Source organism: Acanthochromis polyacanthus, chromosome 17 (assembly GCF_021347895.1).
Source record: "Acanthochromis polyacanthus isolate Apoly-LR-REF ecotype Palm Island chromosome 17, KAUST_Apoly_ChrSc, whole genome shotgun sequence".
In the NCBI taxonomy this organism is placed as follows: domain Eukaryota; kingdom Metazoa; phylum Chordata; class Actinopteri; family Pomacentridae; genus Acanthochromis; species Acanthochromis polyacanthus.
The window spans coordinates 16,842,086-16,861,286 of record NC_067129.1 but is presented as its reverse complement, the minus strand read 5'-3'; the positions used below and the strand labels follow the sequence as shown (position 1 = coordinate 16,861,286).

At 39.9% G+C, this 19,201-nt stretch overlaps 2 protein-coding genes across 2 annotated transcripts in view; both read left to right on the top strand.

Annotated features, from left to right (window-relative positions):
* Positions 1 to 460: 460 nt before the first annotated feature.
* dgat2 (diacylglycerol O-acyltransferase 2) lies at positions 461 to 12,900 on the top strand. The gene is made up of 8 exons (XM_022194935.2): positions 461 to 798; positions 2,743 to 2,871; positions 3,081 to 3,188; positions 5,063 to 5,133; positions 8,441 to 8,645; positions 9,177 to 9,351; positions 11,014 to 11,216; positions 11,402 to 12,900. Exons 1-8 carry the CDS (start codon positions 759 to 761, stop codon positions 11,554 to 11,556), a joined length of 1,086 nt encoding a protein of 361 aa, XP_022050627.1. The 5' UTR covers positions 461 to 758; the 3' UTR covers positions 11,557 to 12,900.
* A 2,000-nt stretch (positions 12,901 to 14,900) lies between these two features.
* uvrag (UV radiation resistance associated gene) overlaps positions 14,901 to 19,201 on the top strand; it is a 100,606-nt gene continuing 96,305 nt past the window's right edge. Inside the window, 2 exon segments of the mRNA XM_051937475.1 lie at positions 14,901 to 15,215; positions 18,847 to 18,964. Coding sequence (XP_051793435.1) covers positions 15,111 to 15,215; positions 18,847 to 18,964 — 223 coding nt within the window. The 5' untranslated portion in view covers positions 14,901 to 15,110.

Genomic DNA, 19,201 nt, shown 5'->3' with positions numbered 1-19,201 from the left:
TTTCCTTCTTGAAAATATTATGTTGATTTAAAAAAGAATGTCCCCACAGTCACAAGAGACATCAATAAAAAGATTTAAATTTAATTTTAACTGTTTTATGTGAGATTTATATTGGCCATCAGGGCAGTGGGACAAGAGAAAAAATTGCATTTTAGGGGGTACTCCAGACTTATTTGATATTTTTTAAAAATGTAAAACATTCTTTTCTCCTAGTATTTTTTATATTTGATCTCAGGGAAAGTACGTTTACATTTTAGTATTTTGTACATGGATTATTTGAAACTTGCTGAGTGGCATATCCTCCAGTTCTGGAATGATCCAACTTCTCTCTCAGGTGGCATTTTGTTTTTCACCACAGCTCCCCGGGTTGATGAGGTGAAGCAGGACTGATCAATACTTGTTTTTCCAAAGCTGATCCACGTGACTGGCCACATAAATACACACCGACGGACCTCGGGAGGCAACACTGCTGCAGCCGAGCGATCCACACTTGCAATCTTGCGTCTCTCCGTCCACAGAGGGTATCCCCAAGTCCACACACTCCTCCACGCAGTCTGCTACACATGTGCGTCCTGCTGGCTCCTCCCCGCGCTCGTTAAATGCCGGCTCTGCTCGTCGCCAGCTACTGTTGAAGGCAGTCATGACAGAGGAGCTGTAGGCTCGGACACCCGACACTAAGACAACATCTCAGGTCTTTTTTTTTTTTTTTTTTTTTTTTTGGATCTTTCGGGTGTCTGGCCATCCAACGAGCCTCAGCTATGAAGACCATTCTTGCTGCCTATTCCGGCGTCCTCAAAGGTAAAGATGGCTGTTTGGAGGGTTTGGGAAATGTGACAGGAGCTGGAGCAGGCAAACAAACGGAGGTGGACAAACAAATCAGGAAAGGTTCAAGGAGAGACACACATCTGCCTACATCTGTGTCAGCTTAATGTATTAGACAGAAAGAAGTCAGCTTAGTGGCATAATGCATTTTAAAATCTATTTTTAAAGGTGGCCATAGAACACTAGTAGGTAAAGCTATAGCAGATTAAAAATACTAAATATAAAGTGCAGTAATTAATTCCAGTTCTGTGTCTGTGTTTTATTTGTAACCTGCAGTGAAACCTCCCAACCACAGAAGAAATCTCTCACAAGAATAAGTAGGTTAGGTGGACTTATTTCTTCTGTGCAAACTTGTTTTTATCCCCAGTGTATTTAACATGCAGTCGATTCCAGTGGCAGTCTGCTGTATAGTAGGCTGTGAAACATTCACGTGTCAAATACAACACATTCAGTTGTGTTATTGCTCCAGAAAGCTGAAGGACTTTAAGTTGTGGCATTATACTGCATCACATTTCAGATTTAGAGTTCGAAAATGCAAAACAATAAATATAGTACAACGAATCTGCACTTTCTGGATATTTCTGTGGTTTTCTGTTTCTTAAGTTAGTGAAAATGTGGCCCAGTAGGAAGCTGTGATGGGTTAAGAAATGCAAACTTAGGCAACCTATTTTCCTTTAATGACAAGTGTCAATGAATTGATTTCTGGAGGACAACTCAGATGGGTCACTTTGCCAGTGAAAAAGACAGGGTCCTATTCTTTTTAAATCTGTGTTGATGCAATACTTGTGTAGCTGTGTGCAAACTGAAGAAAGAAAACTATCAGTTGCTGTAATAGTTTCTAGTGTAACACACTTGACACATTCCTAAAGTGACTTTGTGGTAGCAGTGACAGAAGAATTACACAAATCTAGTACAATATGTTATTGTTGTGATGAATTCCCTCTTTTGTGTTACCGTCCCTCTCTGTTTCCCAGCACACAGTTAAAATATTAACTCCAGATAAACTTTCAAAGTTGTTTTTGAACAAAATGAGGATTTTGTCTCCCATCACGTTCATATGTGCTTAACAGACAGTGCGGGCAACAGACACTTCAACGAGGACCATGAACTCTTACGGTGTGTGTGAGGACATATATTGCTTTAAGATTAAAAAATGTGAATGTATCCTTGAAATGATTTCTGTGGTCAGAGATCCAGCAGTACAGTTGGAATATTTGCAGGATGGGGTTTGAAAGACCAGCACACGGTCCCCCTGTCTGCTTCATCTGCCGGACATGACTCTGTTTGTACACCTCTCTGGCTGCCTGCTGACCAGTTTGATCTGGCTCTTGGTGGGACTCGCAGCACAAACTGTGAGGGACAGATTCAGCCATCACCAGCTGAATTCTAGCTAGCTTTACTCGTCTGCTTCCCATTCAAGCAGTGGTAGCCTTAATCACAGCCTCATAGTTATTACCACCAGAATCCCTGTGCTGGGTTATTTTCAGTAAGCACAGATAGGATTAGATGACAGTGTTTTCCTGGAGAAGAGCTCTTCTTCTTATTGACTCTCGGCAGGACAGGCTTGACTAGCTTTAGTTGCTCTTAACGTGTCTGTCGCTTTACGCTCCCTCCTCACACACGGCTCCTCGCGTGTCGCTGCGTGGATTCACTTTTACAGGCAGATGACTGAAAAGTGCTGGTGAGTAGCTGAGGCTGAAATGTGTGTTGATGTAAGGCAGGCTGGTGAAATCGTTGGATAATGTTTTGGGAAATCGTTAACTCTTTGTCAGATGTCCACCTTTGGTTTGGGTTAACTCAGATCAATACTAGGAAAAGGCTTGTTTTAAGAAAGTGAGTCTTTCCAGTTCAGTTTATCGCCAAATGCTTCTCTGTCTCGTTCTTGGATGATCTGCTCATCTGGCTCTGCTCTGTCTCCAGGCACCGGCTCCAGCATCCTCTCCGCCCTGCAGGACCTGCCATCTGCGATCTGGCCTTGCCAGTCCAAGATGGAAAAACATCTGCAGGTTATCTCTGTGCTGCAGTGGGTCGTCTCCTTCTTAGCCATGGGTGAGTAGGTGTGAAGGAAACACGCCTGTACATTTCACTTAAGCTGTAAGAAAGCAAAGAGAGCTACGAGACTGAGCTCCTTAGGTTAACATTAAGGAGGTCAGCCCACTAAGCTGCACACGTGCTCATTCATGACTTCTGATCACTCTGTTAACACACTATTGCAGCCTTTAAATGAATTTCTTTGTGTTTGTGCTGTCTCCCTCCAGGTGTTGCCTGCACTGTGCTGTTAGTCTACACGTTCTGCACTGACTGCTGGCTCATCGCTGCCATTTACACTGCCTGGCTCATCGTTGACTGGAACACGCCGAAACAAGGCAAGACATTAAAAATATGAGTTTAAAAAAAATCACTGTTTCGTAATGGGATCTGTCTAGGTTTACCCCTCCTCTTGCCCAGACTCAGCTGGATAGACTCCAGCCCCCACAACCCTCTACTGGATAAAGTGGGCACAGCAGATGGATAGCTGGATGGATGGATGTTCTCTAATTGGTCCAGTTTTTTTTTTTAAGAAACATCACTGGTCTGGTGATGATGATGATGATGCAATTTAAATCTGCAGTTTGACAATTAATGTTCCACTTTAAATTCTAACAATGAGCATCTGAACATACACTTGCACTGACTTAGAATTATTTTTTAAAAGTTTAAACAGTGTGATGGTACATGAATGGAGGCACACACTTGGCTCAGTTATCAGCATGATCGCGTAGAAATGACTACACTGAGACTAACTGTGTGTTACCTAAGCATTGGATAACCTATTTTATAATGTTTAGCACAAACAATGACTGCATTATGTTTTAAACGGTTCCCATCTGAAAATCATATTAATAAGAACACGGTGTACAGACTGTTTGGAGCCACACTAGCTGCATGGATCTATGTGTTTGTCATTCAGTCAGGCATTCTTTTGCTTGTTCAGGGTGAAATAAATTAGTTTTTATTTCCTCATTTACCCAGAAACCTACCAGCACTGTAGAGTATGTCTTGCAGTTACTTTGATGTAATTAATCAGTGAAGCCAAAAACTGTTGTCATTAACTTGTATATTCTCTGGAAAGAAAAATGAAGCAATTTCACTATCTTCTCTTTAGTTTAAGGTAAAAATGTGGGGAAGATTGAGCAAATTTCTGACATTTTATTTTGTGATCAGTAAGCTATTTTATAAGATAACTGTGTTTAAGGAGAAAAAAAATGCCAGTTGCAGCCTTACTTACTTATTTGACAGAGTAATACTGAAAAAAACTGAAATAATGAGGATCTCAACAATAGATTTTGAGATGTGATCCATTTTCAAGACCAGACCCACAGGTGAAGGAGGATTTTTCATGGAAACTAAACAACTTATGTGGATAAAGAAGAGTGAAAATGGAGTGAATCTGAACCTTTTATGGTTTCTTGCTCTCCGACGGTCCCTGAAAGTTTGGCAATCCAGCCTTGATAAAAACATACAAGGACCTCAGAGGACAAATCCTAGTGACTTTAGAGTTACCCTCATTTTTCCTCAAAGTTCTCATGTTTTCTAACGAAGTTTCAGCATGTTCTCTTGAGGTTCACATTTTAATCTGTTCACACTTTGGCTTTGACCCAAATCCCTGTTAAATTCAGTCCAGTCAGTGCTGTATTTTGTGTCTGGTGTTCACTGGCAGATTTGGGCACATCACCACAGATAGTTGTTAAACATTAGCCTGTTGGCATGCTGCTGTTAGCACTCAGCTCCAGACACGTCGCTCTGAAACTTTTCTGCTTCACTGTGATGCTAGCATTGCGGTACACCCCAACTTTTAGTTTGGATGCTTTGAGATACACTACCGTTCCAAAGTTTCAGGTCACTTAGAAATGTCCTTATTTTTTCAGTGAAGATAACATGAAATTAATCAGAAATACAATCTAGAAACATTGTTCATGTGGTAAATGACTATTGTAGCTGGAAACCGCTGATTCTTAATTCTATATAGGAGTACAGACGAACATTTCCAGCAACCATCACTCCTGTGTTCTAATGCTACATTGTGTTAACTAATGGTGTTGAAAGGCTAACTGATGATTAGAAAACCCTTGTGCAGTTCTGTTAGCACATGAATAAAAGTGAGTTTTCATGGAAAACATGAAATTATCTTGGTGACCCCAAACTTCTGAACAGTACTGTATTTAAATGAGTGATTTCTAACATGTCATTTTCTCCTCAGGTGGCAGAAGGTCCTCCTGGGTGAGAGGCTGGACAGTGTGGACATATTTCCGAGACTACTTTCCAATCAGGGTAGGTAGAGGTGTCACGGTCTTAGTGTATTATTGCTAATGTATCCAGCCACAACCTTGGGAATTTAGGAGCAGAAGACACTAATGAAGGTGTCAGGAAAAAAAAAATCCTGAAAACCTGCCATTTGTTGTTGTCAGGTGAAAATTAAATATCGCACAAATTAACGATTATCAGAAGTTCACAGGCTTGACACTATAGATAAACTTATCAGGCCTGCATTGGTATCAGCTGGTCAGCTCCATGCTGTTCCTTGTCCCATGCTCATTATGATGATGGACGGCCTGATGTTGGCTGGGAAGTTTAGACTTTGTCCTCCTTGATAATCTGAAAAGCAATGCTAAGCTTTTTTCATTGGCATGTATCCCTCACTGCATCTGCAGTTGAGTGTCTTGTTCAGGGCAAAGGAGAGAGTGTTATCGCAACCTGGCACACACACTACACACAGCGGGTGGCACAGTAGCTGTGCAGGCTTAGCTGTCACCGAAGAAGCTAGGAGTCAAGGTTGTAGTGTGTTTAAAGGTTGGCTGTCTGTTCTCTGACATGTACTGCATGATTGAGTCAGTAGTCTCACATTCAATCATAAAATGAAATGATGAGCCAACTGGTTAATTACATCACCAGTAAAATATCCACCAACTACTGCGATAATCTGTTCAGCATTTTTAATCATTTTTTAAGCAAAGTATTCAAGCATTTTGGTTCCAGGTTCACAAGTGAAATGGTTTTTTTTTCTTTTTTTTGTTGAACAAAATTGTTTGTTGACATTTAGCAGTCAAGTATGCTAATTTTTCATTTGCCATCTTCAAATGTGTCTCTCTCCAAAGTAGAAATATCAGCTGTTTAACATTTCAGCTTCAAAATGTGTGGAGCAGCTGAAAAGCTCAGTGACTAACACCCCTGACTTTGGCCTTAGTGCTGCCCTGCCTACCGATCTGGTGTTGTATCTACTCTGATGTACACAACAGTTCAAAAGTTTGGGGTTACTGAGACAATTTCATGTTTTCCATGAAAACTCATACTTTTATTAATGTGCTAACATAACTGCACAAGAGTTTTTAATCACCAATTAGCCTTTAAAGAGGAGTGATGGTTGCTGGAAATGTTCCTCTGTACCCCTATGCAGATATTCCATTTCCAGCTAGAATAGTCATTTACCGCATTAACAATGTCTAGACTGTATTTTTGATCAATTTTAATGCTATTTTCACTGAAATCAAAAAGCTTTTATTTCAAAAATAAGGACATTTTTAAGTGACCCCAAACTTTTGAACATTGGTGTACGTCGCTTTGGATGAAAGCATCTTCTGAATGAAATTGTAAAGTTCATTGAATTCCTGTCAGTAGACTAATCTCTGTAGCTCTAATTAGACAAAAAATATTTATTAGTTAACAAAGAAATGCTTGATGATGTGAAGAAGAGTAACAATGTTCTTCTGTTTAATGAATAATCTAAAGTAGTTTTTTTGACAGTGAAGACTTTCATGTAGACTTTGTGACTCCATTGTTTGTTCACTTCATGTGTTACTAGCGGAATCCAAGCAAACATTCAACACAGACTGTTTAAAGGGATAAAACACTTCAGTGTGAGTGGAAGAGCTTCCTCTGGCCAGGTGTTAATGAGCTTATGTGCTGCACTGTGGGAGGCCAAGATAAGTTTATTTGTAGAGAACCTTTTAAAAGCAAGACATGTTAAAGTACTTGGCTGCATTAAGCAATATATAAAGGCTTAAAAAAAGTAAAATAGAATAGCATAGGATTAAAATAACTGCTGTGCAGGTGGTTGAAAACAATTGCAGATCCCAAGTTTGCTGGAATTTTGTTCCAGATATGGGATTCTATTGATGATCAGATCTGTCCCAGACCACCTGAGAGGTCTTCTTAACAGAGCAGCAGATCAGAAATCTATATTCAGACTGTAAAATTAATTCTGTGACAAAGAATATGTTGGACTAAAGCGGTGGAGTAATGTGATCAACTCTTCCAGCTGGGCCTCGTTCATCACATTAAACTTCGACCATGTTGTCGTTTGTCTTGGTGGGCTGATACAATCTTTAATTTGTCTCAGACGCTTCATGTTAGTCTGTGCTTATGGCTCTCTTGTTTTGGGAATTTTATTTTTGCTCTAAGACATACAGTAAAACATTTTTAACTACATGCCTAAGTGAAGTGAAGTTTTGGACTGTACACAAAGTCACTTTTAATTCCTTTATGTAATTTTTTGCTGTCCTCCAGCTCCAAATCTAGATATCCACAGGGCCATCAATCAAACAATCACTATCTAGCAGAAATGTATGACTCTTATTTATGAGTTGGAAGCCACTGGTCAAAGTCTAAGCCCACTGTATCACATCACCCACATCTTCACTGTAAGCAGGCCCAGTCCTGCGGTGCTATGGGGACTTTGAGTGTGATCTCCTTTGCTAATGTGATTATGCAACTGTTGTGTTTGACTGGCTACTAGGGGAACGTTGTGTACACATTGTGATGGATCTAAATCCACACTGCAGGTCAGAGCACTTCTTATGGGACTGAGCAGTTTTACAGCTTCAGCTTGAAAGTGTGACTTTGAAATAATGCTGGAAGTCAAAAGTTCACTGCTACCAGCCTGAACAGGTGTGCAACACGTACACCGTGTCATTATTTTATGACTGTACCTGAGTCAGACAGAGGAAAGTCCTGTCTGGTTTCAGCCTGATACGGATGTCCTAGTTTTACTGAAACGTACACAATCATTTTAACGAGGTCTTTAACACATAGTGTTTACAAAAGAAAATGACAGCAAAAGCAGCCATGTAAACATATAAATTAACATATTGATTGTCATAAAGATAGCAAATGAAAGCCTGTTGCTTGTGCTATTTTTGTTTCTTTTTCAAGCAACAATGACCTCCTAAATGTAGACATTTGCTGTTTTGTAATCTAATGATCAATACATTTAACCACTGATGAATAAATAGTTCAAGAAAAAAAGGCAGATGAATCAATAATGAAGTTAAATGGCACAAAATGTTAATTTCTTGCACACTAACTATATAAATGGTATACTAGCGCAATTAGCACAACTTAAACAAAAAAACTATACAGTATTTAAATAAAAAAACAGAAAAGACAAATGAAATCATGAACAAGACTAGCATATGCTGTAGTTTACACTGTATAGAGCGAGCATTCTTGGAATGGTTCAGAGCGTTTTCTTTCAGTCATGATTGTCACTAACATGATTTCCTCATATCAGATGTTCCCTGCTGCAGCATTGTGCCTGTCCGTCTTTAAATCATCCTGACTCAGTTCATCTTTTGTCCTTCAGCTAATTAAAACCCATGACCTGCTGCCCAGCCGGAACTACATCTTCGGCTACCACCCACATGGCATCTTCTGTTTTGGGGCTTTCTGCAACTTTGGGACGGAGGCTACGGGCTTCTCCAAGAAATTCCCTGGCATCAAGCCGTCCCTGGCCACCCTGGCAGGAAACTTCCGTTTGCCCGTCCTTCGAGACTATCTGATGTCTGGAGGTGAGACCTTTTCGAAGCCACTCGGTCTTGTTTAAGTTATTCAAATACCTGATAACTGTTTCTGTACGAGAGCAGACCTTTGCCCTGTTGCACAGCTGAAATAGTTTGTGTTTACTCGGATCTGCTGATTTCAGTGATTCATGATGTTTGCTCTTCAGTCTTCGTCTTTGCACATATTTCTGTATAGATACTCTCTTAGGTCACTGTAGGTTATTGTACACAATGTTTCAGAAGGTGTCCTTGGCCAACAGCCTTCATTGGATCTCGTTTTTTTGTCATAGTTTGCACCAATCATCTGCATAAGATTTTTGTTGTTTGGAAACTATGTTTTTTTGCACATTCTAAAAATGTTCAGTTTTGTTCCACTTGGGTGCTACACAGACAAACTCTTTAAGTGCAAGAATTTTGAAAAAACACACAGAATAACAGTATGGACAACACATGAACAGTACACAAATCTGAACTGCGGTGAAGACTCTCTGAATCTGACTTTTCTAATGATCATTTCTCCAAATCTTTCCCACCTCGTAGGTATCTGCCCCGTGAACAAAAACTCCATTGACTACCTGCTGTCACGTAATGGAACGGGGAATGCCGTGGTGATTGTTGTCGGAGGAGCCGCCGAGTCTCTGCACTGTGCACCCGGCATGAATTCTGTCACCCTGAAGAACCGCAAAGGCTTTGTGAGGCTGGCGCTTCAGAAAGGGTGAGCTGGCTGCACACAACGTTAAAACACAAGGACACGTGCACTTTTCAGGCAATAAACAAAACCTTCAGCAAATCTGTTGTGACGATGTAAATGTCCCCGCTCACTGGTGTGGCACCGGAATGAATAAATCCTAGATTATTACTCCCAGAAAGGTTGAAGTTACTTCAGAGAGAGGGTTACAAAATCTTTTATGAATGTGCAGTGTTGTCTCCCCACCGTGAGGCTTGGAGCTCCCTGTGGCATGCAGTAGTTATTTAGAAAGGTCAGAATGTGTGAGCTGGCATTGGGCTGCCCTCAGCTGTGAATTAATCTCTTTTACAAACTGCACTGCAAAAGGAAGTAGCCTTGGTTTGTCTCACAAACCCAAACAAGCATGATTCCTTCTCAAATACAGCCGAGGATTATCATATTGCTGTTGGGGCACCAGTGTCCAAAGGAGCTTAGAGGTTTCTAGAAAAGACGTACAGTTATTCAGACCTTTATTCAGAACAACTAGGTTAGCATTCAAGCTGATATAAGCCTGGAGTGTGAATTCAGGTCACTTTGGATTCACTTTCTGGAACTTGTAATGCTTACTTTTGAATCTGTAAAATAGAAATAGTGTTTCAACCTGCGGAATAAGAAGTTGTATCCCTATGGATCTGTTTTTAGACGTGCAGATCAAGGTAGATTTGAGGAATAACAATGCAGAATGCCCCCTGACTGCATAATACCTTTTATAACTGTTATCGCTAATATCAGGAAACGGAATCTTGGGTCTTACCCACAATATGACTGAGTGTAAAATGTCACTGCTTTCACAATCAATCTGCCTGCGTGACCTAAGCTGATTCACGACAATTAGCAACACATTAAGCCAATCCACTGAACCAGCTAGTGTGATAATTATTTCAAAGCCTGAGGATTTACAGATAGAACTGTAATATAAAACAAAATTACAATATAGACAACTGTTCCAAAGTTTGAGTTCACTTAGAAATGTCCTTATTTTTAAAGAAAAGCATCCCCCCCCCAATGAAGATAACATTAAATTGTCTGAGTGACTCCAAACTTTTGCATGGGAGTGTCAGTTTTATAAATCATTGGAGAACAAGCCTGGAAATTTTGAGCAAGGGGAGAGATCAGAAAAAAAGTTTTGTTATACAGCAGTTTTCTAAAAACAAAAAAAGTCTCCACCATTTACTTCTAATAATGTTAAATGTATTATGGACTAATTTGATGTTGTATTTGCATGATTCTTAGATCCAGAATGTGGGATTTTTACATATACATGAACATCCGTTACATTCAAGCCAAACAGCTAGACTAAGCACATCAGTGCCTGGGAAATCTCTGTGACTATATTTCCATGCCAGTGAACCTGTGGCAATGCATTTACATTACCTAGCAATTGCTGGTTTACCAGAGACGAAGAGGGGATCATACTGGTGACAGATCTGCTGTGGGATACAGCATCTGGGGTAGGGAATCCTAGGTAGTGTAAGAGAAAGATTTCTGATGTTCCACATCGAAATTCACGAGCATACTGACAATATTTGTACAAATTCCCTCACTGCCTATAGGGGGAGACAAACATTCCTCACTCCAGGTTTAAAATACTACTCTAAATTCTAGATGAATGGGGACATTTGTTGAGTTCCTTCTTCTGTGCTCCCTCAGCTCTGACCTGGTTCCAGTCTATTCCTTCGGGGAGAACGACGCCTACAAGCAGGTGATCTTCGAGGAGGGAACCTACTGGAGAGCTCTGCAAAAGAGGCTACAGAAGATCTTGGGTTTTGCCCCGTGCCTTTTCCATGGATGTGGCCTCTTCTTTGGCGACTCCTGGGGCATCGTACCTTATGGCAAACCGATCACCACCATAGGCAAGCTTGTCCTCTGATGTTTGAGTGTATGGTCAGATTAGATTGGGGTCATCGTCCACCTTACTCAGCTATTCTAGTACAGTTTATTAGAGGACACTGACCAACAAACTGTTGACAGATTAACAGAACAAAATCAATATTTGCACAACTCCTTGCTTTAATTTTCTTCTCTGTTTTTGATACAGTTGGGGAGCCAATCACTGTGCCAAAAATTGAGGATCCAACTGATGAGATGGTGGATCTCTACCATTCAATGTACGTCAAATCCCTCCAGTGCCTTTTTGACAAGTACAAGACCCGCTTTGGCCTGAAAGAGAATGACATCCTGTACATCCAGTGAGGAGACAAGGGGTCCCTACTGAACCTCTGAACTGTGGGAGCATCTACAGGCCCCTCCTCCTGGTTCCCCTCCCATTCCTCATTCAACCTTGGTGCACAGATTATCTCTGAGCTGCAAACTCTACACACGTTTGCTAAAGAAACCTACACACAAACACACAAGCGTAGTTCCGTTTCAGGGGATGACAGGTTTAAAGAACAGTGGCCTCTACCTGCAGCTAACCCGCACCAAAAAGTGTGCCTTTTGTTGTTTCATTGTCTATTTTCTCAGTGAAAGCATCAAGTCTGGACTGTCTTCATCAGTGCAAAGGTGGCAAACTCCACTAGATGGAGCTGAATGGTAACACGCAGGACTTTAAAGATGTGCCAATGTTTTCTTTCACCCAAGTATTCACATACTTCTCCATAAGCTCTATACGATCCTATTACATGCTAAATGCACAAACAATGCAAATGGAAAGTACCACTTCATCATTGGGGTCATAAGCCCAAAGGTTAATTGAGCCAAAGACGTATGCTGTCCCCACACATGCATTGATTTCTGCTGTATGAATAGTGGAAGTGGAGGAATTCTGCAGGGTGGATTTATATTGTGAATGCACAATACATGTGTGCCTGTGATTGTATAAAGCCATAAAGTATTAATTGTATTCTGTGGAGAGGAAATGGCCTGTTTTAGTGCTTGTCTCTCAACAAATATTCCTGATGCACTTTTTGTATTGCAGATTACCCTTTGAGGTTTTAGTCTCAAGAAAATGCCTTTGATAAGAGATTTTTTTTCCCTCCAAGACAATCAATACACTGTTTGACTTGGTTTGGTTTCCCTCTTCTGTCCTACTGGTGTCCAGGTCTCAATCTGGGTAGATGCATTTCTTCTATGCAGTGAAAACTACAGTGATATTTTTTTTTGTCTGCTAAGCCTTTTGTAACATTTTGAGGTGCAGTTGAAGGAGAGTAGAAGAAGTAGTTTTGTGGGTAAAGGTCCTGATGTTTGATGATTCCAGCGTACGGTGTATCTCTTAGTATACCGTGGGTGATATTCGAAAAGAAGGGGTTACAGCAGATGATTCCTTTTTGGTAATAAGTTTTATTAAGGATGTCACCAGTACTTCTATAACATAAGAGTATGTGTATAAAATCTATTCTGAGAATCATCAAAATTAGTAGGCTTGTGTCATGTTGATGGGCATGAAGATTGGCAGTAATGAGATTGGGCAATTTCTTGAGCAGTGTAATCCCTGTGCAATAAATTTGAAGCAAATAAACAGCGAGGCTTGTCTATAAGATGAATGACATCATGTGTCTGCCGATGTTTAAATTAAACTTTTGTATATTTTCAGAAGGAGACGCGTGTGCGTGTTGTCTTGTCTTTGGAGAGTTTTAAACCTGTCTTCCTACATTTCTATAGTGCACTGTTAGGAATAACAGTAATCTACAGATTGCCTCTTTTTAGATGTTACATAATTGATACACTAGCATGCAAAATTTTATTCTGTAGATGTTGTATTGTTGCAAATTGTAATGAATTTCTAAAATGATTAATTATTTCGGATACAACAAAACACTATATCTTATAAACTTAGGACTAATATATTGTAGCAATCGGTAGCTGTACCTTTAAAAGTCTGCAGAATGTTTTTTACTGAAATGAGGTGGAAACATCAATAAATCTGAAAAGAGGTAGGGCCTGTTTCAAATAAGCAAAACGGACAAGAAGCACAAAGCAATCAATCGATTTTCTGGAGTCTATTTGTCCTGCGGAATCCGCTAAATGTGGCTGATGCAGCCCTCTGCTGGTTGAATATTGTTCTGCAGTCAGTGATAAAAGCTAAACACATCATTCACTTCTGCTCCCTTATAGGGAAGGTGGTGGATTTAGGGTGTGTTTTTTTTTCAAAAATTTTTTACTACCTAATATTTCTACATTATTCAAATGTTTTACATGAAACATTTGATCAGTTGATCAAGCATGAAACAAGAGGTGCAGCAAATATTGAACAATTAGGGGATTGACAACTATTCTGATTATAGATTACTCATTTCACCATTTTTATTCAACAATAAATTTCAAGAAATTACCATTCAAAAGTTTAATGTTTTCCATGAAAATTCACACTTTCATTCATGTGCTAACACACCTTTTCATTCAATGGTTTTTATTTATTTGCATTGTTTTTTGCATTGTAGATTAATACTGAAGAGTAACCTTTTTTTGTTTACAACATAATTTCATATGTATTCTTTTATAGCTTTGATGTCTTTAGTGGTAATGTACAATGTATAAAATAATTAAATAAATGCCACTGAAAGAGAAGGTGTGTTCAAACTTTTGACTAGTAGTGTAGATATTCCATTAAAAATCAGCCGTTTCCAGCTAGAATAGTCATTTACCACATTAACAATGTTTTGATTGTATTTCTGATTCATTTAATGTTACTTTCATAGAAAAAACAACTTTTCTTTCAAAAAATAAGGACACTTCTGAGTGACCTTCAACTTTTGAACGTTAGTGTGCATATTCTTACTCTTTTATTGTCTTACATTCTTTGACTTTCTTGATTTTATTTCACAGCAAACAGAACATTTTGAGGGCATTGGACTTTAAGTGATAGAAAACAACACTGAATAGAGGACTTTGGACTCAGCTTGAGATAAGCTTGTTTCATTTGCTTTTTTGTTTTTTTCCTTTTTTTATTGCTTACATATGAATTAATCAATAATAATCCAGTAATTTAATTTAAGATAACAGTCTTTGTATAATAGCATAGCCATATGAAAGGTTTCAAATTGCCTACTGCAGAAGGAACTTTTAATTTTTTTAAATACTTTCACTTATTCAAGTGAAGACTATTTATGTTTGTTCCATCTCCAGTTTCCATAGGCCTTTATCCTTGGCACTGCTGCACCACGAGGAATATTTTTGGAACGTGCACAGGAAGTATTTGATCAGATGTTATATTTCCTCGGAAGCCGTCTCTTTTGTCTGTGGTTATTTCTTGGCTAATTTTTTGCATACTTGCAGCACAGTGACAAAAAGTTTACAGCCCGTGTCATTCAAATGTGAATTGCTTTCGTCAGTTTATATTTTGGCTCTAATGGAGACTACCAGTGGAAATAGTCTGGACGTGACCGTTCAACTGTCACCTGCATGTCACGCTGTACGATGCAACTTCCTCATATTTTGCAGCTTTGACAGATTTCAACGGACACTCGCCTCATCCGGGAAGATAAACAGATTAAGCAACCAATAGCAACGCGAGTTTCCAGTGGTAGGCTCCGTCTTTCCGTGACGGATGTTAGTTTGAGCCAATCAGCAGCCGAGATGTCGCCCCGCCCAGCCGGAGACGGATTTCCGAACCAAATGTAGCAGAATAGCCTGGACTTTGTTTACGTCCCGCTGGTTAGCTGACAGCTGGTGTAGCGCTTCGCCCACACAAACAGCCGTATTTGCATGTCTCTGCTGGCTGCTTGGAGCTCCGTGAACTTTTAGCCGAGGCATTTCGAGAATGGGATGTTTTGTTGAGTGAGGGGGACCCGCTTGATACCGACAGGAGGATGAACTCCATCACCGGTCGGGTTCTTGCTCTCCCCGCCGCCTCTGTCACCAACTCTGGAGCTTCATCCTCTCGAGCCTTACATGTGGAGCTCACATCCCAGCAGGTAAATCCGAACTCTCTGAGCTCATGTCAGCTTCAGCTGCATCCAGTTGAACTCAGGAAAACTTGGACTGGCCTGCCATATTGTGTTATGTTTTCGTTTAGAACGTCAGTAACAACTGCTGCCTGCAGATGCTCTACAGGCCTGTCAGACTAGCTAGTTAGCTAGCAGCTGCTAGCTTGCAGTTAGCTAGCTTACTGGAAATAGATGGAACTGGACTGACACACTAAAACCAGTTAGGCTAGTGTTAAACACTTTTGAATCCATTCTCTTTAGTGTATTGTCCTGTCTTTGACATGCCCCATGCTACATATTCAATGTTGTGCATATCTATCACGCTTCTGCTAATGCTACCTTAACTTGACGTTGTGTTAGCATGCAGGTGACAGCTCTGAGGAAGGGAAACCGTAGCAAACAGTACGTCGTTATAATAACGCTAAACTGTCTCATACGGCTTTTTATTTTGTTTTATTTTTTATTTGAAACATGTCTAGACCATAGACTAAATCAATTAATGCACACTTAAGCCGGATAGTTCTTTGGAAGTTGTAAAATGTATCTCTCATTCATCCATCCATTCATTCATTCATTCATTTGGAAACTACATGTATAAAGTTGACAGTTTGACCCCAGACGGCAACATGGGTCTCTCACTGGCACATGTCACCATCCCTGACATTATGTTATAGTTAAATAACATATGTTGTTATTGTTGAAGGTTTGTATTAGGTTAAGTCACATGAATATTATGCAGCTTTTGAAGCTGATCTGTACGCAGCATCTGGCAAGTCAAACATCTGTATGCAGCAGGGCTTTCTTGGACTTGCTTCAGCTGTTATTCTGCATCAAACCTCTTAGGTCTACATCTCATTATCTACTCTATTCTTACAGTGAGACAGTGAGTGTATTCTCTCTCAGATTCATGCAGCAACATGTTTTGCATTGCTGCATACTGTTGGGATTCATAATGTGTGTGTCACTGACACAGCATGAAGTTCAGCTTGCTATCGTCTCACTGGTCTTTCCTGCTCAGAATGGCTTACTGCATACTGGGTACATATAGATTGTTAGAAGTGAAAAAATAATCAGGGACAGGATGCTTTATTTTATTCTTATCACAGTAAATGTAATTCTTTTTGCCAGTTAAGACTGTGTCAGTTTGAACTGACATCATGACATCAACATGTGCTTTTTCACTTTTCCCTCTGGGTTGTATGGCTATACAAATATTTTTAGCTGTCTGTGTTTTGGATTCAGGTTAACTGCCTCTAAATCTTCTACGGCCACCCTAATCCAATAGAAGTACTGGAAGTATTGTTGCTGTTGTTTGCATCCCCCACTGCTCTAAAAAGTTACTGATTTATTTAGTTTGTATTGGCAGAGCAGAAATGTCAGAGATAAACTTTTCAATTTGAACAAAACAAGGACTATATGCTGCTGCTGTTGTCAGTAGAACAGCAATATCTTTTTGACTTTTCCTTTGAGTTTTCATCTTTAACTTTAATTTTAATGGGCTGACACACATGACTGACATGCGACCTCATGGATGTTATGAAGGCCTGAGAAATGCATTTCTTATTTCTGCTAGCTGTCTGTATATTTTGGTGCTATGAGAACTGAAGTTCTTTTTGCAGGTACACCAATACAACATTACAGTGGATAGAAACATCAGCTAAATGCTTAAACGTATATGTAAAACTATCTTTCCAAATTTAATTGACTGTATTTAAAAATGTGTATTTTGCCATACGCTTGTATGCTGTGATTGTTCCAGCTGCATTGTCCTACTGGCCCACTGCCGTAGAGTACCAGATACACTGATATTATGATTAAAAACAACCTTCAAAGCTGCAGCACTACAAATCAATAGAGTACAGTACTCACCCTTGCAGTGAAAGTGGTGAGTCTGCTTAGAGCTGTGTGATACGGGCAAAATCAAACATCACATACTGTTGATCTGTTATTATAACATCCACAACGATAATGCAAGCTAATAATGCACAAATATATATCCTCCTGCTCTACTTTGCTGCGTTGTTCATTTATCAGAGGTAAACTTTCTGACCAGTCACAGGTTTCTGCCCGGTACCCAAAGATTTGTCGTAATAAACACAGTATATTCGATGTTAAATATTGAATAAAGTAGTAAGAATTGGTGACGTAACTGGAACAGCATAGAGTTTAGAGAGATATCTTGAGACAGTGCCTGCCAAATTGAACAATTAATGGAAAGACTGACATTACACTGACTTTGTTGGAAGATTTAATTCCTTAGAGTGACTCCTCACATCACCACAGTGGTCCTTTCTTCTGTCTCCAGCTATGTACAGTAAAGCAAGACTTAAATCCTGCTTGGTGATACCATCAGAGATTGTTGTGATAATTCTGCATATATTTTAGCCTGGTGTAGCTAGTGCACTGTCATTTGAGTCTACATTAATGTCGTTTCATGCTAGGTTTGCGTGTCAAATGCAGGTCAGTTTCCCTAGCTTTGATTTGCTTTGTCCAGTTTCATTCCTAAAGAGGTGGAATGTCTGTACAGATGTTCAACACAAGGCTTGTGACCGGCTAATCTTTTTGTCGCACCAGTTGCTAATCACATACCACAATCACATATGTATGATCATTTTGTAACATGTAGTCGACTTTATTGTGACCCAGACTTTGATCTCTGCCTCAGCTGGCGGTCTATAATCAGGGCTCGGATATTTGTGTCATTTAATTTCCATCACAGCCGTTGCCCCTGCCTGTGGTCCACATTAGCCTGGTTAGAAATGTGCACAGAAATTTTGAAGGAGGGCGTTAAAAGTCCGATGTAGAACAATCCGTTTTGTTGTTTCTGAGGTTCTTAATCATATAGGGAATCCCATGACTTAGATTTAGTCTGTGTATGGCTGCAGGAGAGAGGCTGGGCCGGCCTTGTGCTGTGGTGACGTTTTTGCCTGAAGCAGGTCACCGAACGGCATCTGTATGCTCCCTCTGTTTCCCCACAGTCACACTGCCTTTCCAGACATCATTTATTTTACACTAAGATATTAGATTTTAGCGACAGTAGACTCTTGGAAGCAGATCTGTTACAAATAGTTCAGAGATTCAGATGTTAAATGTTGCTGGACTGAATTAGAGATTCACAAATGAATTAAGTAGGTATCGTTTAAACCCTGTGCTTGTCTTTACACTGGTATGCTTCTGTGAAAAGTCACATGTTTATCATTGACATCTTTGCCTTGTTGATTCACTGTGATATGTGGATTCTGGGATAAATCTTTGTAGAGCTAAAAAAGTTAAGGCATTTCTCATGTGACTGTCATGCCTCCCTTGTTAACTGGCTATTTAATTCTACCATGAAGATGTCATGTGTCTATTATTTGAACATCCAGCAGCTGATGTTACCTCTGTGCATGAGAAATGGAATAACTGCTATTTTAGACACCCTCCATATTGGATAGAAAATGTGATACTTTATTGATCTCTGTTGGCACCTCTTTTCACTTGTCCTGGGACCCAGTCAGGGTTGTGTGTCTTGTCAGAACTGCCAGCCACCATTACACGAGCCAAATGATCCTTAACGGCTCTGATGTCTGTTTCCTCACTTTCTCTCCATTTCTTCCGATATTTTTCTCCTGCCAAACAGAGACGGTTGCGTCACCTCCGGAGCATCGCGGCCAGAAACATTGTCAACAAGAATGGTTCCCCGCTGCTGGACACTTACTTCACCCTCCACCTCTTTGTTGGAGACCATATTTCTAGAGGTCAGTGTTGACACTCCTCCCTGCTGGTGATGTTATTTTGTGATGTCATTCCTTTCATTTACATGAAGAAGATGTAAAATAAACCTTAAAACAATACATTGACCTGCGCATTTTATTTTGTAGGGTGATGGAGATGCTATCATTGTCTCAAATAGTAAAATCCTCCCTAAAAGAAAATCTACAATTATAGCATTCCAGTGATTTTGTATGCTATGGTTAGCATCTGTGAACTCAAAA